At 36.6% G+C, this 26539-nt stretch overlaps 1 protein-coding gene across 2 annotated transcripts; it reads left to right on the top strand.

Annotated features, from left to right (window-relative positions):
* Positions 1-43: 43 nt before the first annotated feature.
* LOC117322873 (sphingolipid delta(4)-desaturase DES1-like) lies at positions 44-26539 on the top strand. Of its 2 annotated transcripts, none has more exons than XM_033877807.1 (3): positions 44-243; positions 13564-14306; positions 25940-26538. In XM_033877807.1, the coding sequence occupies exons 1-3, from the start codon at positions 162-164 to the stop codon at positions 26093-26095; spliced, it is 981 nt and encodes a 326-aa protein (XP_033733698.1). In that variant the 5' UTR covers positions 44-161; the 3' UTR covers positions 26096-26538. The 2 variants fall into 2 exon arrangements, with proteins under 2 accessions (XP_033733698.1, XP_033733697.1); XM_033877806.1 differs by lacking the exon at positions 44-243 and adding an exon at positions 8119-8230 and having other exon boundaries at positions 25940-26539.

Genomic DNA, 26539 nt, shown 5'->3' with positions numbered 1-26539 from the left:
CTAATGAATATGCAAATATTGACGTCACATCACCTCATTGCAATCTGACACACACACACATGTGTGTACACCGCCGGCAGTATTATCCAGACATCAGTCCACTGATGTTGTATTATCGTATGTAGGCCTAGCGGAAAGGGAAGTTTTATTGTGCATTCAAAATGGGAGGACGTGTTTCAAGAACCGATTATGAATGGGTTTATACTGAGGAGCCACATGCAACACGAAGGAAAGAGATTCTTGGTAAGCTTGTATTTTGTTTTGAAGTTGCAGCTAGCATCCCTGACTTGCCTAATATATTGCCCATCCCATGGATCCGAAATCTGTCCTATAGTTTCACCATGGGCGAGTCTTGTCCTCTGCCAATTTTAAAATAAAAATTGCATGCAACAGAAAATATTGAAGTTTGTTTGCACCTCAGAATCCTATTTTGACTTAGATCTAAGTGAATAGCACCAAAACATTCAACTTTGACAATATTCAAGTTCTTTACTTTAAGCCTTTAGGCTCATCATATATAGACTAGGCCTATCGGCAAATCCTAATGGTGAAAAATATTTTGCTAGACTAGGCCTAATTGAACATTATTTCATCCATTTACTGATTACAATTTTTGACATTAATTGTTCAGTGGAAATGTATTAATTCTGCATATAGATTTATAACTGAACTACAAATTGTATAATAACATATACCGTAAAACATGAGATGCATCAGAACATTTTTTTCATTCGGTGCACAATATTGGAACGCGTGAGCTGCATAAAAAGTAGAATACTAGCATTATGATTAAATTGATTTAAAGTAATACATTACTAGGAAAATAAATTTATTTCAGAGCTAGCATTAATTGAATTGATTTTAAGTAATACATTAATCGGAAATTGAATTTATTTCAGGTTTGTTTAATTTGATACAGTCAAACAATGTATGCACTTTTTTTTTCTCACTTTTTACATAACCATTCACTATGAGTTTACTGGAATAAAAGTATCAGCTTCAGGAAGAGAATGAATATACTATAACATACTAGAAAACATTTCAGTATAATTTTGCCAAAAAACATTTCCCCTGTCAATCTATAGCTAGGATACAACAAACATGTTATCCTGCAACGGCACTGCTTTGTCAGATTACACCCACAATATATTTTTGCTGTATACGTACGGCAGTGACGGAAAACAGCTATATTTCAGAATCTTAGCTCGTGGGTAAATTTGACTGACCAACTTCCAAGTGAAACAACATTTAAAATGCGAACATATTTGGGACATTGTTGATACCGTTTCACTTGAAAATGCTTATTTTTTATGGCTGTTGCATGATAAATAGAATACATGGTCAGCGTCTTAAATTTATAATTAAGCTGTATTTTGGCGAGGGTATAGAAAGACAAAAGTGGCGAGCCTTAGTGAGCCACTTTTGTCTTTCTGTCCCATATAATGATAAAATAATGTTGAAGATGCTACGTTAATGTTTTCTATCAAGAGAGAATATGAGGCCGGTACAATCAGCAACGTATCAATACTCCTGATACCATGTGCAATGCACGTGTTCCATTGATGTAGTTGTTGTGACTGAGATGGACGCTGTAATTTCCCACCCCTAAAGTTTTTACAAATAACCTACATGATTTCAACTGAATGTTCATTTGTATTGTGGCAGAAACTTATATATATGTCTCTGGTGATTGTATGCAAAAACAATTTTGAAAAAAGATTTTTTGAAAATGAAATTTTGACGGATACATTTTAGCCCCACCTACTTGCAAAACTACCAGTACCTTGTACATTAATCAAGCGTTTGTATTCAAACATACGATGTACAATGATTGGTCAACCAATCAGAAACATTTTGCCTGATGAGAGTCGCCGAGCTGTGTGCGACATTAAATGAATTCAAAGTATTTACCGCTATTTCTTTTGCTAAATAATATGCTGTATCACTGTAACATTCTTCTCTGAGGATTTGGGATTTCATTGTCACCAAACTGAAATATAAGCTTATGATTTTATCATCAATTAATTTAAAAGAAAATGTGTCTTATGTATTGATAACCAAATTTATTTTTTACCAAATAAATAAAAGATTTATACTTGATCAATTGAATATATAATATAGCCTTTTGTTTTGGCCCAGCAGGAAGGCATCAATATCTTTTAAACTTCAAAATGTAGTATTCAAATGTGATTATTGATTTATTAATGTTAGGGGAAATAAACACAAGTTTATGATTTATAACTTGTTTCATTCTCAAGTGTTTGCAGTACATTAGATTACAACAGACCATTTATATTTACAGGCAAGATTAAAGGTGTTAATCTGGTGTGCAGACATGGTATAAAACTGTATAGATAAACTACACTAAAAGCCTTACATACAAGTCAACATATTTGTTAAGTCAAGTTAAAACAAAACAGGACAAAAGAACAGGTTTTAAAAACCATTCCAGATTACTTGAGATTAAATATAGTGGTCTTCCAAACTTATTGAAGTGTGACATTGGGTACACATTTTCACAGATGTTCATGTTCGTCAATTACCCCCATAATCTTGGCTTATTGTGTACTTTTCTTTGTGATAACGTTTGTAGCATTATAAATAGTTTATTTCATGAACTTCCTTCCCATTGCAGAGAGTTTAGTTTATGCATACACCATGTTAATCACTTTTTTATTCTCAAATAATGTAGTTTACTAAAAGTTTGGAGAGAGCTCACATTGCATGAAGTGCCACTGAGATTATGATATGGTGCATGAGTGGGTGTCTGCCATTGGTCTAGATCTGTCCATCAACTTTTTACTTTTCCTAGAAAACTCAACGTACAAGCAACTTAGAACTGAAGACTACATTGTAGTTTCTACATTCAAGTTTTCTCATTTAAATGGCATTGACCTATTTTCAAGGTCACATTGTCAATGTGAATAGTTAACAAGAGGCCTAAAGGCCTTTATGGTCATCAGACTCTAAAAACCCTTATACTCTGCAGCAAGTATACTATAGTGGCACTGTTGGCCACGGGGGCCAGAAAATAACCTTTAAATTGGTATTAAAAATGTGTTTTTCAAGATGGCTGTCATGGCGGCCATCTTGGATTTCAGACTGACCGGGGAAATAACAACACTTGGTCATCAGGGACCATCTCAGGATCATTCCAGGTAAGTTAGAGCTGCATCTCATTGGTGGAATGTAAGAAGAAGTTTGAAATAGATGATGTTAAGGAAAATGCTGATTATGCAATCATGTCACAAAATGGCCGCCATGGCTGCCATGTCAAAGTTTTTACGAGGCTGAAAAATAACAATTAAATGAATCTTAACTCCAGCTCGATCGGTGTGTTCTCCTTTCTCCCACTTTTTAAAAATAACATGGGGACAGGTATGTTGTGACAGTCATTATAGTCTGCTTCATATATACCTTACCTGGATTTTACATGTGTTCTCCCACATTACCTGGATTTTACCTGTCACTTGTACTACAGGAAAAGGGGAGGGGCGCATTTCTAGCTTTGAATTACTGACACTGACAAGGTGACTTTGTCCTATCAATCCATATGAACAGACAAGATTCTGTCTTCTGTCTATAAACATAGGCAAGAGGCAAATTAAAATAACAAGCAAAATTGGAAGATCCAAAAATACTGAAGCCCAAGAACAAAACTTTAGTCTGGGTTGACTTCATCCACTACGTTTGGATTAAAACTGTAGATGGAGTTGTCTAGTGACAAATTGAGATTCAGTCTATTATCAACAGAAAAAAGAGGCATATATATATTTCTGTCATAAAAACAGACTGATAAAAAAAATAAGCCCAAATGCACAAATTTGAAATTTGGATGAAAATTGTAGAACAATTTTTTCTTAGAAAATTCTCCCTAGAACTATGAATATTGGAAAAGAGCAAACTGCCAGAAATAGGTGGTTAAAAAAACATAGATAAAGAACAAAAACACACAATGTTACCTTGTCTTCTCTAGATAAAATCCCAAACATTTGGGGTGTGCCTAAGATTGTTTTAAGAAAACACACAAGGTCACCTTGTCTTCTCTAGATAAAGTCCCAAACACTTGGGGTGAGCCCTAGATTGTTTTACAAAACACACAAGGTGACCTAATTATTGTCCAGAGCTTTTTCTTGGAGCTTTTTGGGGCCGTTAATCGGCCCATGCATTCCCAATTGAAATTATTTAATATTTAAGCCAAATTCCCAAAATTTGCAGTTTACTCCTGAAGAAATCTTTCCCTTCACCAATTTTCTTCCCAAAATGAGACAAAAAAGCCATTTTCCAAACCAGAGTCTTCTCTGGATAAAGTTTACCCAAGCAGTTGGGGTGAGCCCACTTAAGCCTTGTCAGAGACATCGTAAATGACACGCCTCCTGTACATATGTCTTATTATCATATCTTCAAAATTTCAGATTGATAAAGTTAAGATTAAAGATTTTTGGTAGGGGGGTACTTTTTTTTGTAAGGGGGGTACATTTTGGTAGGGGTATATATACATTTTGTATAAAGTATCCAGATACTTTTTATGCAGGAGGTACATATATTTATGCATGACACCTTTCACCGGGCATGCAATTAAATGCCCCTTGATCGATGAACATAGTCCCATTACGATTGTATGACATACAACGAAGTGTAGAAAGAGATGAAAAACATAGAACTAACACTATACAAAAACATAGAACTAACACTATACAAAAACATAGAACTAACACTATACAAAAACATAGAACTAACACTATACAAAAACATAGAACTAACACTATACAAAAACATAGAACTAACACTATACAAAAACATAGAACTAACACTATATACAAAAACATAGAACTAACACTATACAAAAACATAGAACTAACACTATATACAAAAACATAGAACTAACACTATACAAAAACATAGAACTAACACTATACAAAAACATAGAACTAACACTATACAAAAACATAGAACTAACACTATACAAAAACATAGAACTAACACTATACAAAAACATAGAACTAACACTATACAAAAACATAGAACTAACACTATACAAAAACATAGAACTAACACTATACAAAAATTTTGTAACAACTGATATAGAAATATCTAATGAACTGATTATTATTTGATATAAATGTTGATACTATCGGTATATATATATATATATTATATCATCAAAATTACAGCACAATGTCGCTGCATATTTCTTTTTTCACTTTTAATCTATGTCAGTTGAATTGATCATTAACAAGCTAAATAATATACACCATTTATCATGATTTGTTGAATTTCCGATGAAAACATTAAATTTGTTTCCGTCTCATAAATGTTGGTGACATTTTGATGCTAGACGTGACATGACCTAGGCCTGCAGTCATGCAAAGTCAGTCTTTATCATTTAAAAAAAAAATCACATTTCAGTGAATATATCAGCCTATTCTGTATGAATCCATATTCAGTATCTTTATTGAAAAGAAATTGGTCCGATTTGTGATAATGATGTTTATAAATACATAGACAATTTCCAATTTCATGCTGTTTGACATCAAAATTGATTCCCACTAAAAGCTTTATTTCATTGATTAAAAAACAAAACATTTCCCTAAAAGGGATCGTGTTATGATATTGCAAATATTCACAAAATATACTGCTCTCAATACATTACACATGATCCTGAAAAAGCTGAGATGTTGGATTCTGGTTCTAACAACATCTTAATTAAACTAACCTGAGCTATGACCAGCACAGGTAAGGTGGCTCATTATTATATTTAACCTCTATTATTGTCTGTTTGAGAGGTGTGAAATCCCTGGCTCTAGCTGGGTCCTGGCATGGAGTGCAATAATTATAGGGATGTTAAATAATAATATAATGACTAGTTTTTTGTCTTGGTGTCATATTACGACCACTTACTTGGGGTAATTCAGGGCAGAAGAAAGATATTTTGATAACTGGGATTCATGTAAGACCATATATTAAACTGAATATTTTTACTTAATTCATATATAGAAAATTCAGTACATGGGAAAATATATATATTATAATAAGTGGGATACTATAATATCCGAAATAATAGTGGGCTCCACAGAGTATACCCCTTTTTGAGCGTTTTGATTTGATTGACCAAAATTACCTTGAATTTGATGTCTTAAATGGCCCAAGGTGGCAGATTTGCCCTTGATAAATGTGTCACCATTCATATATACATCTCTATATATATGACCAGCTGTCAGTCTGCTTGTACCTGGTCAGGCTCAGGGGTCCCTCAGGAGGGCCTCCATCACACTTCCTGTGCATGAACAGGTGGTGATCAGAGGATAGACCCCACAACAGGTATAGATAATAGCCAGATAGTGTAGGGAACTTAGAAAACAGACAACCAGCTGGTGGTTATCCTTTCAGTTAGCTTACTGAGACAAAAGTATATATAAATCAACTATAATCCTTCTCAGGAAATGTGGACAATAAACAAAACACATTCTGAGTGTACTACTTCAGAAGATAAACAAAAAATGTTGGTCACATTTTGTAAGTTATTTTATTCACAATTTCAATGACAATTGTTTTGAGCTCACAATGCTTTGGTTGAATTTGATTGAGACTAGGTCACACTCAGGTGATGTACTGGGTGAAATAGAGAAAAGCTTGATGTATTATATACAGTGTTGTTAATATTGATACACATTTGACAGGAACACAGGTAAACTATATTCATTGTGTATAATAAATTGTACAATTTTGAAAACAAAATTCTTCTTCACCATGGATGTCCACACTCATGTGTTTGTTATCTCTGAGTTTAAGTGTGACATCAATTTACATGTGCTGTCATCCAATATTATTGTTATAATTAATCCCATTTGCGGCAAGTTGCCGAGGGGATATAGCTATAGGGATGTGCCTGTACATAAGTACGTACAACGTAATATATTTGTCCGAACATAACTTTCAAACCATGCATGATAATTTCATCAAACGTCCTACACATCAAGACCACATCGAGGAAGAATGCAGTGTGTAAGAACAGTAACTCTTGCTTTCGTTTTCACAGTTATTCAATTCTCTTTGTGAAAAAAAATTTACTTACACATTTTTTTTCTAACATCGAGTATAATGCTACAAATCTAGAGGATATCAAAACGCAGCATCCAATAACCATAACTTTTGCTTCTGTTGTCACACTTCGGTTTTCATAGAGTTATTCCTCTTTCAGTCTTTGTGGAAAAAGTTACTTACATCAAGTTTTTCCACAGAGGATATGAAAACAGAGTGTAGTATACAAAGTTGGGTTAGTAAGCTATTGTAGATTAATTCCTAATTATTCTAAACAACCACTGAAATGTAAAAAAAATAATTTTTATATCAGTTTTTGACATTACTTGAAAAACTGCTGAGCACAAGGATGACATATGCAGCATGCATATGGGGTGCTGATAAATTGTTTGATAAATTGTTCTACATAATATCACTTTCATTGATGTCACGATATATGCTAATATATCTTTTCTTCCACACCAGGATCCGGAGTTCAAATACAAATGCAGTTGAGTATCAATTTGTTGTTAATAAAACAGATCACATTCAACTTTTGTCAGCCTGTTCAATTCCTAATTTACGTTCATTGTCAGGGCTTGCCGCGAGGGGATTAGTGTCATTCCGTTATGCCTTGCTTACATTGTGCCATTACAATTATTTATCCATCCATATATCTATTCCAGAAGTTGTAGAAGTTTCTCTCTGGTACGATATACTGTACTTGGGGATATTTTGGCATCGCCAAAATTTGGCATTTTTTGCTCAAAATAGGGTGGTTAAATATTGGTGCGTCAAATTTTGGTGTTTACCATCATGTGTGTTAAACTTTGGCACTTACCTGTAGTTATGTAATTGATATATTTTTTCTACATATTTAGAATCCATGTTGCATGGACACGTACACAAGGATTAAAAGCTCTGTGGCTAAGTGACAGGATTCAATCACCTTCCTGAGATATAGCCTTTGTTTTAACTGGTATTTTCGGAGAAGATACCAGTATTAGCCTTTTGTATTTCATCAAGTTAATGGATTGATCGAGATGGGACTTGTCCTTAATTGAGCACCGCTAAAATACAACGATCAGTATGAAAACAACATGAATGAAATTTATGACACATTTAGATGAAAACATACCTTTATTGACGCGTTTTTATAAAAAAACAATATTCCAACACACATCAACACAGATCGCGGAACCTAGTAATGGTATGTAACAATTGAACGGAAAGACTGTTGCTATAATCCGGATATTGTGCTGACGATTTTTTAACAACATCCAAAATATCCCAAAGTATGGTATGTCATTTATATGTACCCTAGCTGTCTCCTATACATAATTCTGATCTAAAAAGATAACATTTTTCATCAGTACAAGTTTGCTACCAAATGCTACCAGAGCTAGATACTACTCACATGAGGAATTTGTTCCATTTAATTGAGCAGATCCTTTTGAAGAGAATTATCATATGTAGTGGTAATTTTCCTGGTAGCTAGAATTCAATTATAATGCTTTTCCCATTGGATGAGGTATAGTTATTGAATGTCTAGACGAGTGTTTCACAAGATATTTCAGTGGGCGGTTACAAGTTCGTGTAATGAACGAGTTAAAGCCCACCGAAATATCGAGTGTACGCGAGTCTAGGACATTCAATAAAGGGCTTGTGTCATGGTCTGTCAATCAGCTGTCATTAAACTTCTAACAACAATCAGAATTGTCTCAAGTTTCTGAGTGAATTCCCCGCCAAAAACAATCAACAATCAATTAGGAGTACATTCCCACCGAAAACAATATCAATTAGTTCAACGCGCACCTGACTTCCTGTGTTCTTGCCATTTTCATTCGAGCTTTGTAAGCGGTTAGCAGCAGGATGTCAACTCCATCAGCTAGCTCCATGGTCAGTTTAAAGGACAAGGATTTCCTTTCATTACAAGAGGATGATTTTGATGACTGTGTTATCTCAAGCATTCCAGGATATAGAAAACGAAGTGAAAGTTTTTGATGAGATTTTCGACATGTCGCTGACACCTGTCGGGAGTTCCAGGAAGGGGGATGCAAAACATACAAAAGAGGACTGGAATATAACACATTATTACAACCAAGAAGGTAAGTGTTTTCTTAAATGAAGGAGATAACGTTGCAGATGAAAACCGAATATTCTTCAAACCCGATTTTAAAACATTCTCTATTTGGATGGTTCACAGGGACGTCGGATTAGCATGACACTAAAAATTTAGTAAATAATTATACACATTCTGAAATCTCGTAAAAAAATTGGGTAATCTATGAATAAAAATACATGTACAGCTCTTGATAACCCCAAAACGAGCCCCTGTGGCCCTATAAATCCAGCATGAACATGTAGTTTATTTCAATCAATTTGACCTAGATCGATAGTGATTTAATGATTAATAAAATGATTTCAAAAATAACTTAATTTCAGGTAAATTCATTTTTCTATAATGGAATATGTTACATAGTTTGTTTCGAGATGCGAGTTGTATCTGATATTTCGAGAACCTTTTCTGAAACCTTTCTAAACCAAGTTTGTCGAATACGACAACTTGTTGGCCCACCCGACCATGTCTTTATCATAGGGTTACATCTAGTAATAACTTGTTTTCCCCACTGACTGTTGCAGGTGACCGATGTATTCTGGAGTACTTTGAGATGTTCAATGATTTATATACAGGAGACCTCTCGGGAGGAAACCCCATTCGTTATGGAAATCAGGTGTAAACAAACCAAAACAATATGATGAGAGTGATAGAAGCCAGTGGTGGTCTAAAAAGCACAAAGCACAGTGGCAAGAGCACATGTAGCCACACTATTGTACATGTGGCAGGTGTTGATGAACAAGAAATAATGCGGCGAACTGGACAACTGTTACATCATTTGTTATGCTGAAGTTGTGAACAGGGAATCTTATATATAGAGAAAACTGTTTTCAATTAATTTCAGTGATCGGATTGATATGAGGACACTGAAGCTTAATATAATAATTACATTAAATAGAACTAACCTTGACTTTTTACACAGACAAATTGGAAATGATTGTATGCCTCGAAGTTTTTGTTTCATTAAAATTGAAAATTACGGAAAGAAACTAATGGTTCTGTATTTTTTTCATGATTACTACATACGTTGCTGTATACATTTGGTGTCCAATAACATCCAAATTTGGGAAGTTAGTGTACACTTTGGTGTATGGGAAGTTAATGGGACAACTAATTATAAGCACCGCCTCTTAACTGGGTATTGGGATTTATTGTACATGTATGCAACTTCAAAGGAAAAATGGGCAGACCATGATACAATGGGCTTGAGGTTCGACTGTAATCTTGATGTGCAAAAGAAGAAAAGGATTAACAAGAGGCCGATGATGGGCCTTGACGGTGACCTGAGATTTGAAATATTTTAGTAAATTTAATTAACCCTTTTTGGCCCGACCCATCATGATCAGTTTAAGGGGACAGTCAGGGCCAACATGTGCATACCATTAAGCTGTCATCCCATGTTGATAATGTTAACAAAGTTAGAATGAATTCCAATAGAAATCAAACAAATGATAGTCAAAAATGTGATTTCTTTATACACTGTAAACTATAGTAAAGTTTATCCCCTCACCAGGGGCAAACGTGTGACCCAATGGTCAAGAAATTAACAATTTTGGTAAAGCACCTTCAGACCCTTCCATCTATGAAGAATGTTTGATTCCACCATATCTGAGAGTAGAGAATTGAAGATTATTGAAATTTCATTCAATTCGACTCTTTTTAGCCCTGCCCATCAGCCCCTGGAGGTGCATACCAACAAACTTTTATCCCAAGCTGATAATGTTAACCAAGTTAGAATTAATTCCAATAGAAATCTAACAAATAATTAGTCAAAAATGTGATTTCCATAATTAACTGTAGTAAAGTTTACCCCCTCTCCATGAGCAAACGTGAGACCCCAGGGTCATGCAATTAACAATTTTGGTAAAGCACCTTAAGACCCTTACATCTATGAAGAGTGTTTGATTCCACCTTATCTGAGAGTAGAGAAGAAGATTTTTGAAGTTTTAGTCAATTTGACCTGTTTTGGCCCAGCCCCTCATGCCCCTGGGGAGTGGGGACCATATAATTCACAATTTTAGTTAACCTTTAGCCATAGAAGCTCCCTGCCAAATTTCATTGGATTTGATTCAGTGGTTTTGGAGAAGAAGTTGAAAATGTAAATTGTTTACAAACGCACAACGCATGATGGATGACGCACGACGGCGGACAAAAGGCAATTAAAAATTCAGGTCCCAAGTGTTGTAGGGGATTGATATTGGTATTTTATATTCCACTATAACTTTAAGGCTCTTATATAGAACTTTTACGGAATGTATATATCTGCATTATGTAATAAAAATAGATCAATTAAATCAGTGTATGTTGTTAGCAGACAGCACCAGAATGTATATTAGCAGCCTCATTTGCTATCCATATAAAATCAAGACAGATATAATGGATACCTTAGACTAGATATTATTATAGATGTCATGACCGAGAATAAATTTTGTCTGTGTCGAGGTTTTATATCAGATGGAATTTTAAACTATATATATAGCTATAATCCTTTTATATCTGTCATATATTGTCCAATGCTGTATTCAGTTTTATTGATTGTAATCATAGACACAATAACCATTCACTCTGAGCAAAGCTTAGGTAAACAAGCTGCTACTGTACATGTGGTGCTGTCTCTTAAAGATATACACCCTGACCGATTTAATTTATCTGTTTTTATTACATGGTGCAAAAGGAGTCAATTTGGCTAAATTAAATTTGTAAACGTCTTCTCTGGAATTAAGCAATGGATATCACTCATATTTGTCTAGTACACGTAGCATCATTATGGGTGGTAATTCAAAATTGTACATATATGTAACAGTGAGGCTGACCCCCCCCCCCCCCCCCCCCCCCCCCCCCCCCCCCAAACTTCTTCTCTGGACCAAAGCAATTGATGACATTGATATTTCTGTGGTAACATCATTAGGTGGCCGGGATTCAAATTTATTGCGTTATGTCTTCGAAACCGTTCAGATCCCCACCCCATAACCATATATAGCCTTGCTGGTCATCAAGAGATGAAATAATCCTGATGTAAAAATAAGCCTGGGAGTCTTTCCCCACCCCCAAGGGACTTTTGGTTTCTTTAAACACAATCATGTTGAGTCTTGACTTTATTTCTAGGCTATATCTTTGAAGCAGTTGAGATCCCCACCCTGTCATCATACACATAGCATTGTTAGACATTAACAGATATATTATGAACATTATTTTGATGTTGGCTCAAATAAACCAGTTGAGCGATACAGGCCCTCTGTGCCTCTTGTCTTAAGCTGCATTTATTCTATTTGTTCACATGCCAAACTATACAACAAAGGAATCTTTCCCAGTGCTCTACTTAAAATCCTTATCAAGATAAAACAACCTTGTATATGTGTATGTGTATGAAAGATTTGTGCTACCTGACCATAATGTGTAACAGTATACGTATTAGTGGTGCAGTGATTAAGATTAAAAAGGCTTAAAATGCTACTGTCCCATCATAATTCATTCAGAAATTTGTTCTTTGTAGCTAATAGTTTGATCTGTTCATTAAAATGAATTGTTTTGTTGGCAGTCTATTCAAATGTGTAGGGTGAATACATATATATATATACATTCTTGCCAGAGCTATTAATTTTGACATTCATTTCAAGAAATAGCTATAGTATTTTAAAGCAATTTTTAGCTCACCTGGACCGAAGGTCTGGTGAGCTTATTTCACGATGCGGCGTCCGTCGTCCGTCAACATTTGCTTCAAATCGCTACTAGTCAAAAAGTTCTCATTGGAATTTGACCAAATTTGGCCAAAAACATCCTTTGCAGAAGGGGATCAGAGTTTGCATAAATTATGACTCTGACCCCCAAGGGGCTGGAGGAGCGTGACCAAATATGGGAAATTGAGGCAATTCCTTTAAATCCTTCTAGTCATAAAGTTGTCAATGGATTTGAACTTAATTTGGTCAGAAACATCCTTGGGGGAAGGGGAACAGATTTTGTATAAATGGTGACTCTGACCCCCAAGGGGCTGGAGGGGCGTGACCAAATATGGGAAATTGAGGCAATTCCTTTAAATCGCTACTAGTCATAAAGTTGTGAATGGATCTTAACTTAATTTGGTCAGAAACATCCTTGGGGGTAGGGAAACCAATTTTGCATAAACGGTGACGCTGACCCCCCAGGGGCCCGAGGGGTGAGGCCCAAAAGGAGAAATAGAGGTAATGCCTTTAAATCGGTACTATAGTCATGAATGGATTTGAACCCAATTTGGTCAGACACATCCTTGGGGGAAGAAGAGCAAATTAAGCATTAATGATTATTCTGACCCCCAAGGGGCCAGAGAGGCAGGGCCAAATAGGGGAAATATTTACTGTATGTATGTATATCTTTACAATGTTATTTGTAGATTTGATATACCCTTCACAAGCTGCATATTACATTTGTGTTTTTATTTATCTTTACAGCCAAATATCCAGAAATTAAGCAGTTAATGGGATGTGACCACAACTTGAAATACATCGTCGTTGCTATGGTGTTGGCCCAGATTATATTTGCTATCATGGTCGCAGATGCTTCTTGGCCAGTTGTCATAGTTCTGTGTTATGTCCTTGGCGGCACAATCAACCATTCCATGACTCTTGCTATTCATGAAATAGCTCACAATTTAGCTTTCGGCCATTCCAGACCACTTGCAAACAGGATACTTGGCATGATTGCAAATCTACCTCTTGGAGTTCCCATGTCAGTGTCTTTCAAGAAATATCATCTTCAACATCATCGTTACCAAGGGGATGAGAGAAGAGATGTTGATATACCGACTGAATTTGAAGGACGCTTTTTCTGCAACACTTTCTGTAAATTAATTTGGATTATATTTCAACCATTTTTTTATACTATTCGTCCTCTTTTAGTGCTACCCCAACCAGTTTTGACCTTGGAGGTCATGAACTTTATATGCCAGGTAATCTTTGACTGTGTGATCTATTACTATTTAGGAGGCAAGGCATTAACATACTTGATAGCTGGAACATTCCTTTCAACAGGACTTCATCCCCTCTCTGGACATTTCATATCAGAACACTATATGTTCATCAAGGGACAAGAGACCTATTCATATTACGGACCACTTAATTACCTAGTCTTTAATGTTGGCTACCATAATGAGCACCACGACTTTCCTAGTATTCCAGGATCAAGACTCCCCGTAGTAAGTATTTCTGATTTCTTAACTGCTGACCCTATAGTATCCTAGCTAGTATCCAAGCTAAAAACTCCCCATGGTAAGTATCTCTGATTTCTTTATCTGCCAGCCCATTTTTGTTTCCTAAGTATCCCAGACTCAAAAGTCCACATGGTAATTAGCATCTGTAATTTTTTATCTGTAGATCCCCTTGAAACATTTTGGATTTTTATTTTCTTTTGCTTTCTTTTCTGTCTACTCTTTCTTTTTTTGCTCTGTCCAAAATTTTTCTTTTTGGGAGTGGAGTAGCAAATAGTTACCGCTTTGACCATGTGTCCATCCGTCAGTCTTTCCGTCCATCCTTTTTCGTGTCTGGAGGATAACTTAGTATAAGCAAGATTTGCAGTTAATATAACAAGATTCGTGCAACTTGGTGTGTACATCAGTTACACTACGGCAATGTGCAGTGTACAAGATTCAAGGTTCGTGACCCCTTTTGTTCCATGTCCTTGTACATGGCCGTTCTATGGTGTTTACGTTTCGGTCAGGGGACTGATGTATCATTCAGGATATCTAGAGTCCTTTTCTGTGATAAAACATCACCAACAGTTCTACGTTTAACATTGATAGACCAAAGAGTGGCCAAATAATTTGCCAATTCTTGCAGGGAAGATTTTGTATGCTTGGCCGCATTTTCCCTGATCTTTGTTTCTGTTTCACAGTCAGTAATACCTGTGTTTTCTAGGCACCTGTACATGCATGACTGATGCCACGACGGGCATGTGACTGAAGGCAAAAACATACCGGTAACAATCACAATATTTTCTGGGGGAATATGGCAGTTTCGTTTTTTTATCCCCACCGAACGAAGTTGGCTGGGGATATACAAATGGGTTTCGTCCGTCCATCCGGATTCGCTTTCCACAAGATATCTTTTGAAGGAATGATCTGATTTTGATGAAACTTGCTTGGTAGACTTATGACCTAAACCCTTTGCTCAAGTTCGAAATATCGGCATATGTCACACATTTTTAGCTCACCTGGACCGAAGGTCCGGTGAGCTTATGTCATGGCGCAGTGTCCGTCGTCTGTCCGTCGTCCGTCCGTCCGTCGTCCGTCAACATTTGCTTCAAATCGCTACTATACTAGTCAAAAAGTTCGTAATGGATTTTGGTCAGAAACATCCTTGGCGGAAGAGGATCAGAATTTGCATAAATGGTGAATCTGACCCCCGAGGGGCCAAAGGGGCGGGGGCCAATAGGGGAAATAGAGGCAATTCTTTTAAATCGCTACTAGTCATAAAGTTATGAATGGATTTGAACCCAATTTGGTCAGGAACATCCTTGGCAGAAGGTGAACAGAGTTTGTATAAATTGTTACTCTGAACCCCCAGGGACCTGAGGGGCGGGGCCCAATAGGTGAAATTGAGGCAATTCATTTAAATCACTACTGATCATAAAGTTATGAATGGATTTGAACCCAATTTGGTCAGTAACATCCTTGGGGGAAGGGGAACAGATTTTGCATAAATGGTGACTCTGACCCCTGAGGGGCCAAAGGGGCGGGGCCCTATAGGGGAAATTGAGAAAATTCCTTTAAATCCCTACTTGTCATAAAGTTATGAATGGATTTGAACCCAATTTGGTCAGAAACATCCTTGGGGGAAGGGGAACAGATTTTGCATGAAATGGTGACTCTGACCCCCAAGGGGCCGGAGGGGCGGGGCCCAATAGGGAAAATTTGGGCAATTCTTTTAAATCGCTACTAGTCATAAAGTTATGAATGGATTTGAACCCAATTTAGTCAGAAACATCGTTGGGGGAAGGGGAACAGATTTTGCATAAAAGGTGACTCTGACCTCCGAGGGGGCCAAAGGGGTGGGGCCCAATGGGGAAATTAAGGCAATTCCTTTAAATGGCTACTTGTCATAAAGTTATGAATGGATTTGAACCCAATTTGGTCAGAAACATCCTTGGGGGAAGGGGAACAGATTTTGCATAAATGGTGACTCTGACCTCCGAGGGGCCAAAGGGGCGGGGCCCAATAAGGGAAATTGAGGCAATTCCTTTAAATCGCTACTTGTCATAAAGTTATGAATGGATTTGAACCCAATTTAGTCAGAAACATCTTTGGGGGAAGGGGAATATATTTTGCATAAATGATGACTCTGACCCTCAAGGGGCCGGAGTGGCGGGGCCCAATAGGGAAATATAGGCAATTCTTTTAAATCGCTACTAGTAGTAAAGGTATGAATGGATTTGAACTTGATTAAGTCAGAAACGTCCTTGGGGAAGGGGAACAGATTTTGCATAAATGGTGACTCTGACCCCCCAGGGGCCATAGGGGCGGGGCCCAATAGGGGAAATAGAGATAATTCCTTTAAATCGCTACTAGTCATAAAGTTTTGAATGGATTTGATCCCAATTTGGTCAGAAACATCCTTGGGGAATTAGGGAAACAGATTTTGCATTAATGGTGACTTTGACCCCCATGGTGCCAAAGGGTTGGGGCTCAATAGGGGAAATGGATGTAATTCCTTTAAATCACTACTAGTCATAAAGTTATGAATGCATGTTGTAAACTTAGAGCAGTTAGGATCCCCACACTATAACCATATATAGCATTGTTTGATGTTGACAAACAAAACAAATTGAATATGAACGTTATTTTGACAATTGGTCAAATCAAACCAGGTGAGCGATACAGGCCCCATGGACCTCTTGTTAATGAGGCTGCAGTGATCTGATTGGCTGATAGCTTTCTGCATGATATCTTTTGAAGAAATGATTTGATTTTAATGAAACTCGCTTGATAGACTTGTTACCAATATAATTATGTTGATTATAACTTTCACAGGAACTTGATGACTGAATACAAATACATGTAATGATTCTAAATGCTATGTCATGTGTTTCATGTTTTTATGCATGTTGCCCACTTTAATTTCATGTAATACGATATTTGCATGGATGGGATCTTCACAACTATGTCGTTGTTAAAATTTGTTGGCAGATGACAGAATGTGGGGAATGGCTGCGTTAACAGGGGTTTATATAGCAAGGAAATCTGTTCAGAACAAAATTATGGCAGAGGACTTTGGATCTTCCACCTCCTGTATACAATACATATATATAATGTAACATATTGAAACATTATTCTTTCCTCTTCCAACCTCTCCATCTTAACATATTTTTACAGACATGTGTCATTAATATTACTAAATACAAAATTTACAGACAGGAAATTATTAAAAACTTCAATAAAGTTTCACTATTGTTTCTGCTATTAAAGTCCAATTTTTTTTTAAAACAATAACATAAATATATGTCATATCCATGTCATTGATATTGATATACACACATTACAACACTGTTGTGATGTTATATACATTGTACAATCATTGCACTACCCTTATTAGGATCATGTCTGCTTTAAACTAATCAAAGGATAAGCTCAATATTGTTGAAACCTGTACATGTACAATGTTACGAAAAATGCCCCAAGAAATGATGACACTTCTCTTAAAACTTCTTAAGTGAATGTCGGATATTCAGATTAACTTCAGAGGTGCTTTCACGGTTTGTGATTCCATGTGAAAATAATTTTTAACTTTTGTTGCAAAAATAGTTTTCAATTACATGAAGGAGTGTAATTGTTTTGTGTTCATGATCCATGTTTTCAAAATTGTAAGTAACATATTTCTCATACCCGGTTGCAACAAGCTGTCTGTGCTTAACTGATTTTTTTTATCTTTAATACATACAAGAAAACTTTTATAAACCTCTTCGATTTAATTCTTTGTGTTTGACACAATGCAATACTGCTTTGCTAAAGGTTGTGGATATAATATCGAGGCTACTATATTTACTTCACATTCAAATATTAAAAAAAGATGCAAAGGTAATCAGCAGGTTGGTTGTGTCAAGACACACCAAGAATAAGTCTTCATGGTTATAACCACACACGTACTGATGTCAAGTTAACTTACACTTCTTTCTCACAGAGCTTGCAAAGAAAATGTGATTTTCATTTCTTTTATATGACGGTGGTATGTGTAAGGTACAAGGCTGGCAACTCCACCACGAGCAAAACGGCACACAACCACACTTTAATCGACTAAAAAACACATTTATTCAAACTGACACGACTCATACTATATACTACCGTCATCTAGAAACATTTATCCTTAACCTAACGTGTCACTCAATACGAATTGTTACATCCAAAACAATAATCCGTGAAAACATCGCCGAATTCCTCCAACAAAACACCATTTTTCAAACTGCTCCCTCAGCCTGTCCAGATTCTTCATTTACATACCGGGATGAAAGGTCATGCGATTATATAATCGACTCACCAGATGCACTATTTGGGGTCATCTCGGCATACTTTATTTTACAGGTGCATGTACAGGACGTCATTTGCGAGACCACTGACTAATTAGAGCATGTTTTAATGCCAGTGATAAGATCATCCTTTCCTTTTCTTCAACTGCATCATTTCGGTAGTTGTTGAAACTTTGTTTTGAAATCGAAAGATTGCATGTAACAGTGCTCAATAACTTGTTCAAGACAGGGCCTGGGCATTATACATATACTTTTGTATACCATGAACTAGCAGTATCGGTTGAAATTTTTCGAAGTTGTTAAAATTTGGATGGGGTAATAGCTGATAGTTGTTTGATATTTTGTTTTCAAATTGAACTTGCCATCTATTTAGGGTTATGCCTATCTTCAATTAAAAAAATGAACCATTACATGACTAGTTAAAAATATATAGACCACACACAATACCGGTAAGAATAAGAGGTTTAATTTTCTAGGCCTTGTTGAATATTGACTGTTGTTTTGACAGTTTGCAACCGTTGGTACATTATATTTGCTATGAGAGCTTTTTTTCCGAGAAGGGGGGTGTATTCTCTTTTCTTTCTCATTTTGGTTCAGTTTCTTTATTCTGTAAGCCCTTCAGCCAGCTTTATTATTATTAGAGTAGCGTTGGATGCTTACACACTCAATTATATTTAATCAGGTAATTCATCGATAACTTACATGTGCGATGTAAAGTGGAATTACATAGATAATCAGTATTACGAAGAATACTTTTCAATGTGTTAAACTCTTTGACATTGATGACACTAAGCGGCACAATGATATCAAGTTTATGAAAATCGAAATCAAGTAAGCAAATAATAACGGTTTCAAAAATTTGAATAAAAAAGGGTTCAAAATAAAGTGAAACTCATCCTCAATATTTCGATAATCACACTGTTATAAATTTATATGCGAATCCCGAGTCTTTTATGTACTCATAAAATTTTGATGGAACTCGAAGAATTTCTGGGAAATATTATATCTAACATTGTGGGACTCATGAAAATAAATTGATGATGAATCACTGATCACAATGTACAAATCGTTTGGCAAGTCTGAAGTATGATCTTCTTATTTGACAACGACATGATATTTGTAAAATTTGTGGAAATAAAGGAACAGGTCTGAAGTAAGCAATGTTGGTACACATGTGGTCGTGATACACTTTTCTTTTTGTTCTTCCTGATTTCAGTAAACTGACAAAAGTTAATCAATAAATAAGCATTTTGTTCTACCTTTGTGACAAAAGTATGCTAATCCATTTCCCTTTTATCTATTTTTTTTTCTTTTTTTTTTTTTTAATCTTAAGTATGAAATGTCTAGGCCTACTACATGAATGTGATTGCAGAATAGGCATTCTTGACTTCACTTGCTTTTCCTGTGTACTCTCACGTTCAAAATAATAAATGATTTGTGATTATAAATCATCGTTTATTCGATGAAACTCTTCAAATAATCGTAAATTAGAAAACTTATCAACGAGCTGAAGCGTTTCCCAGACAAAATGCATGCGGAGATGACCCCAAAAAGTGCACCTGACGACAGACGATTATATAAACGCATGAACTTTCAATCATGTATGTAAATGTATCTGGACAGGCTGAGGGAGCAGTTTGAAAAATGGTGTTTTGTTAGAGGAATTCGGCGGTGTGCAACGTGTCATTTTGAATAAATGGATATTTTAGTCGATTGAAGTGAGATGGCGTGCCGTTTCGCTCGTGACAGAGTTTCTGACCTTCACTTTTACACAGTACATATACCACTGATATTATTTTTTTTTTAAATTCTCATTTTCTATGCAAGCGCCTGTGTTCTTTCTGTGTAATAAAGAACTAAAGAATTCAGAGAGCTTATCTAAAATAATTTTTAGCTCACCGGACCTTATGTCATGGCCCGGAACTGTCGTCCTATGGTCGTCCAGCCATCGTCCATCCGTCTGTCCGTCCATCGTCCTTCAACATTTGCTTCAAATCACTACTAGTCAAAAAGTTCTTACTGGTTTTTAGCTCACCTGCCTGAAGTGCAAGTAAGCTTATGCCCTGGTACGGCATCTGTCCGTCTGTCCATCCGTCTGGTGTCATCTTTTTCATTTAAACAACTTCTTCGCAATAACCAAAGGCCTAGGGACTTGCTATTGGGCCTGTAGCATTCTGGGCTGAACGGCTACAAAGTTTGTTAAAATGACTGACCTTGACCTTCAATCAAGATCACATGAGTCAAATAGGCTATAATCTTCAACCAACTTCTTCTCAATAACCAAGAGGCTTGATATTGGCCCTGTAGCATGCTGGGGTGAAGGGCTATCAAGCTTGTTCAAATAAATGACCTTGACCTTCATTCAAGGTCACATGGGTCAAATAGGTTATAATCTTCAAACGACTTCTTCTCAATAACCAATTGGGCTTGTGGCATGCTGGGGTGAAGCGCTACCAAGTTTGTTCAAATAAATGACCTTGACCTTCATTCAAGGTGACATGGGTCAAATAGGCTGTAATCTTCAACTGACTTCTTCTCAATAACCAAGAGGCACAGGGACTTGATATTGGGCCTGTAGCATGCTGGGGTGAAGGGCTATGAAGTCTGTTCAAATAAAACACCTTTACCTCCATTCAAGGTCACATGGGTCAAATAGGCTATAACCAAGAGGCCCAGGGACTTGATATTGGGCATGTAGCATGCTTGATTGAAGGGCTATGAAGTTTATTCAAATAAATGACCTTGACTTTCCTTCAAGGTCACATGGGTCAAATAGGCTATGATCTTCAAACGACTTCTTCTCAATAACCAAGATGCCTCGGGTCTTTATATTGGGCATGTAGCATGCTGGGGTGAAGGACTACATTTTTTTTTTAAAGAAATGACCCTCACCTACATTGAAGGTCACATGGGTCAAAGTGGCTGAAATCTTTGAAATACTTCTTTTCAATAAGCAAGAGGCCAGTGACTTGATATTGGGTCTGTAGAATGCTTGGGTGAAGGGTTACCAAGTTTGTTCAAAGGAATATCTTTGACTTACATTAAAGGTAACAGGAGTCAAATAGGTTTAAATCTTATTACAATGATTCCTTGATAGCCAAGAGACACCGACACTTGATATAAGGCCAATTGTATGCTGGAATGATGTACTAGAAACTTTTTGACATAAATAAACCCAGCTTTCTCTGATATTTGAATAAAGTGGTAATCTGCAAAGTATAGCGAATACATGCCCATTGGGCCTCTTTTTAATGTTTCTAATACATTATATGAGGACTAAACTCTGAACAACTTTGCTACTGTTTAAAAGATTAACATTATTAATCCTAAATAGATTAAGAGAGTGTTATTATGTTTTCCTAATCTCTGACCATTGACCATGGAGTTTACATGTTTTTTATTTTCAATTCTAAAGTGAGTGTTTCAAATGTACTTGCACTTGGATTAATTTCTTAAGTTCATGTATGAAAACAAATCATATTAGATTTCAAACAATAGAGAAATAGTTAAGTCATGGGTTTCGAGCTCACGACCCAGAGGTGGGGGATTAATGATACCAAATGTTTGTACACCTTAACCACTCGGCAAATGTGGCCCCTCCCCCCTGGGGCCAGAGGGGTGGGGTCCAAGGGGGGAAATAGAAGTAAGACATTTAATTTGTTACTTGTCACAAAGTACTGAATGGATTGGAACCAAATTTGGTCAGAGTCTGACTCCTCTAGGGTAGGGATTAAGGGCGAAGCCCAATAGGGGAAAAAGAGGTAATTATATAAGTCATTGGGACTCATTGGGCACCAAGAGACAAACACAATTTCCTGTTGTAAATATAGGCCCTCAGGTCTTTTCCTACCCCTAGGGACTTAGGTTTCTTTGATATACAATTGTAACTTTGAAACATTGAGATCTACACCCATAGCCATATATAGCATCACTGGGCATAAAGTGATAACCACAATCCTGTTGTGAATATAGGCCCTGGGCTCTTTCCCACTCCCAGGGACTTAGTTTCTGATATATCTTTGAACCATTGAGATCCCCAACCTATAACCATGTATATCATTAATATTGTTGGGCATAAAGAGAAAAACATAGCCCTGTTGCAAAAATAGCATTTAGATCCCCATCCTATAACCATATATAGCATTGGTTGTATAACTAAGAGATAAACACAATCATGTTTTAGAGAACAGGCCATGGGGTCTTCCCTAGGGACTTCATTTCTTAGTTATATTTTTGAAACTGTTGAGATTGATCCCCACCTCATAGTCATATACAATGTATAGCATTGTTGGGCATCAAGATATAAACACAACCATGTTGTAAAAATAAGCCCTGGGGTCTTTTCACACCCATAGGGAGTCAGGATTTCGATTCAGGGTTATATATGAAGCAGTTGAGATCCCCACCCCATAACCATATATAACATTGTTAGACATCAACAAATAAAGCTATTAACGAACCGAACATGAATATTATTTTGAGCCATACAGGCCCTCTGAGCCTCTCGTTTAGTATAAGTGCAGTCTATTCAGGATTACACTTACACAACAGAATTAGAATGGTAATGTTTTTTTTGTTATTTTAATCAAGTTATAGATAAAATATACCTCAATTCCCTGAGTTTACATGGACAAAAAAATGCACCTGGAAAATTGAGAAAAATTGCTGGAAAAGTGCCTGAATTTTGTTATAGCTAACATCTCATGATTCAAACAAAAATTTACTTGTACTGACCACTGAACAGATTTTTGTCGTGACCCTCGTGGCAAGATCACACCTCTCCCACAAACACCCTGACTGACAGTAGGGATTACGATAGCGTTTGTTGTCCACAACGATCATGGGATTTATGAAGAATCAGGCCCAATTTATAGATTAATTTTGTATTTAGAAGTCATGGCATTTAATCACTCTGGTATAACAATACAGGTAGCTGTCTTAAATTGATGACGATCCCTGCCATCATTGAAATCAGTGGTCAGTGAAGGGTACATAGTAAAACAAGTGGATCAATATCTAACACACACAATAAGCAATTTCTTCACTTATACTCAAAGTATCATGTTTCAAACTTTGACATCAATATCCAGGTTAATCGATTATTTGTCATTCAATCATGCATTTTCATACTGATTTAGATTTGATTAGTGAAGGACTCGGTAGATTAATAAAGAAAGTGACTATAACTAGATTTCATGCTCATTAAATGGTGATTTCTTCTTATAAATAGTGAAATGGGCTTACGTGGAATAGCACTAACCGAGCCTATACCATCAATATATGTTTACGAGTTTAAACTATGTAAGCTTTCTGTTAACCTCAGTTGGTGTTTGTAAAGAATGCTACTAAGACAAAGTTAAATGGAGTTGCATGGGTGCAAGTGATGAGTCCTTTGCACAGCATTCTGCTAACGATCAGTAACATGCGCATTGAGGACCTACCAAATTTGAGGTTTTTGTAGTAATACCAATGTTTATGATATAATACTCACCACTGTATGGACAATAGCGTATCGCCACTGGCGAAAATAAGAAAACGAATATCCCGTGAGAGGACCCTTAATGCCCAATACGAACGGACTGCACATGACCCAAAACCTCACTTCCACAACCAAATAAATTGGATGAGGAGACAAGGGGAGGAGGGTGGGAACTCAAATATATGATGGTAAATATTATATCAGAAACATTGGTTTTACTACAAAAATCTCAAGTTTATTTCAATAATAGCTCACCACCATATAGATAGCGAATTTGTCTTACCGTAGAGGAGTCTTCGAGGACAAAGACCTCTTTACAAAAACGTCAATTAAAAAACCCTTAAGGGTCCAGGATATTAACAATAAAACTATATATACAATTAAGCCGCAATGAAACCTCTCTACAGATAAACTGAGGAAAAAAAAATGACTAACTGATAGAGACCCAGAGAATACAAACCATCTGCATGGGAGGAAAGCGAACGCAGATAGAAATCCACGAAAGTGTTGCGACCTTGCCAAAAGACTGATGCCATGACCTCATCAAATGAGGAGCCATTGAGAAGGGCCCAAAAGGCAGAAAGAGCCCTAACCTCATGTGCCCTAACCTGAAAACTGCCATGTGTCTCCACACAAGACCCTTCATAAGCTTTCTTGATAGTGTCACAGATCCACCTGGAAATAGTCTGAGAAGATACGTCAGACTGCTTTGCCTTGATGGGCAAGAACAGACGAGGTATAGGACCCTTTATCAAGATAAAATTTCAAAGCCCTACAAACAAGGACAAAGTAACAAATCACTGTCATCTGGACCAGAGACATCATTTAAGGCAGGAATCTTAATAAGATCTGGCAAAAAACATGGAACCTGATTCTTAGATAGAAAAGAAGGGTCAGTGAGAAGGGTCACTAAGGAATGGTCCCGAGACCTGAAGGAGAAGAAGAAGAAAGAGCATGAATTTCACTACCTGAAGCCAGAACAATAAGAAATACCATTGTTTGACATCAACAAATCTAGATATTAACAAATTTTACATGAACATTATTTTGACGTTTGGTCAAATCCACCCAGGTGAACGATACAGGCCCTCTGGGACTCTTGTTAAAAAGAAGTTGTTTGAAGATTTTAGCCTATTTGACCCCTGAGACCTTGAAAGTAGGTCAAGGTCATGCATCTGAACAAACTTGGTAGAGCTTTATCCTGGCATGCTACAGGCCCAATATCAGTACCCTGGGACTTCTGGTTATTGAGAAGAAGTTGTTTGAATGAAAAGTTTATGCTAGATGCATGATGCACGACGAGGGACTATAGACTATTTGCTGTTAAGATTTTAGAACAAGATTGAGGTTGACACATGGAATCAGTAAGACTAGAAAACATTGGCAATAATATATCAAAAGATTCCATTATTTTCCTAAAGACATTTTCTGAGACATTGACCAGCATTTTGTTGTGTCAATGAATTTTAAAATATCTCCGAACAAACAGTTGGTAATGGCTCTGAAAAAATGTTTATTGCTATCAATGTTTTAAATATTGGTCAATATTATTTCAATCTTAACACTCATTGGGTAATGTAGTATATACACGTATATATGCAATCATGTTTCCCCCAAAATTTTTCAAAGCATGTCTTTGCAACTGTTCAGTGCATGGACATTACACTTGGCATGTAATAGCTCTATTAATAGCTCTATTGTAAAGAAGCATGTTAATTAGAATGATAGAATTCTTTGGCTTGAACTGCAGACACTGGTAAATGTGTTTCCGTCTACCCCGAGCTTGTTACATGAGGTTGAAATATTACTGAACATTGTATGTTTTGTATTTTCAGGTTAAAAAGATAGCCCCAGAGTATTATGACAACCTGCCGTGCCATCATTCATGGGTGAAGGTGATCTATGATTTCATCACTGATTCAGAGATCGGACCATTCTCACGGGTCCGCAGGAAGGCCAAAGGTGAAGACACAGATGAAAAACCAGAATGAACAAAATAAATAAAAAAACAACAAGAAATTGGAATAGAAATTGAACAATTTTGATAAGAGCTTGAAGAAATATGTGTAATAGGGTTTTTAGCTCACCTGCCTGAAGGGCAAGTGAGCTTATGCCGTGGTGCGTCGTCCGTCTGTCTGTCTGTCCGGAGTCAATTTTTTCATTTAAACAACTTCTCAATAACCAAGAGGCCCAGGGACTTGATATTGGGCCTGTAGCCTCCTAGGCTGAATAGCTACAAAATGTGTTAAAATGAATGACCTTGACCTTCATTCAGGGTCACATGGACCAAATAAGATAAACTCTTCAACGAACTTCTTCTCAATAACCAAGAAGCCCAGGGACTTGATATTGGACCTGTAGCATGCTGGGGTGAAGGGCTACTGAGTTTGTTCAAATAAATGATCTTGACCTTCATTCAAGGTCACAAAGATGAA

The sequence above is a fragment of the Pecten maximus genome, chromosome 3 (assembly GCF_902652985.1).
Source record: "Pecten maximus chromosome 3, xPecMax1.1, whole genome shotgun sequence".
Taxonomy (NCBI): Eukaryota; Metazoa; Mollusca; class Bivalvia; order Pectinida; family Pectinidae; genus Pecten; species Pecten maximus.
The sequence above is the reverse complement of the archived record's forward strand: the minus strand, read 5'-3'. Positions and strand labels throughout refer to the sequence as shown.

What these genes read in the sequence shown, in the direction of transcription:
- LOC117322873 (XM_033877806.1), top strand. Translation starts at nt 8,125, where the DNA reads ATGAAATTTATGACACATTTAGATGAAAACATACCTTTATTGACGCGT. An exon ending in GATCGCGGAACCTAGTAATG is followed by an intron (nt 8,231 to 13,563) that starts GTATGTAACAAT and finishes TTATCTTTACAG; the next exon opens with CCAAATATCCAGAAATTAAG. An exon ending in CAGGATCAAGACTCCCCGTA is followed by an intron (nt 14,307 to 25,939) that starts GTAAGTATTTCT and finishes TTGTATTTTCAG; the next exon opens with GTTAAAAAGATAGCCCCAGA.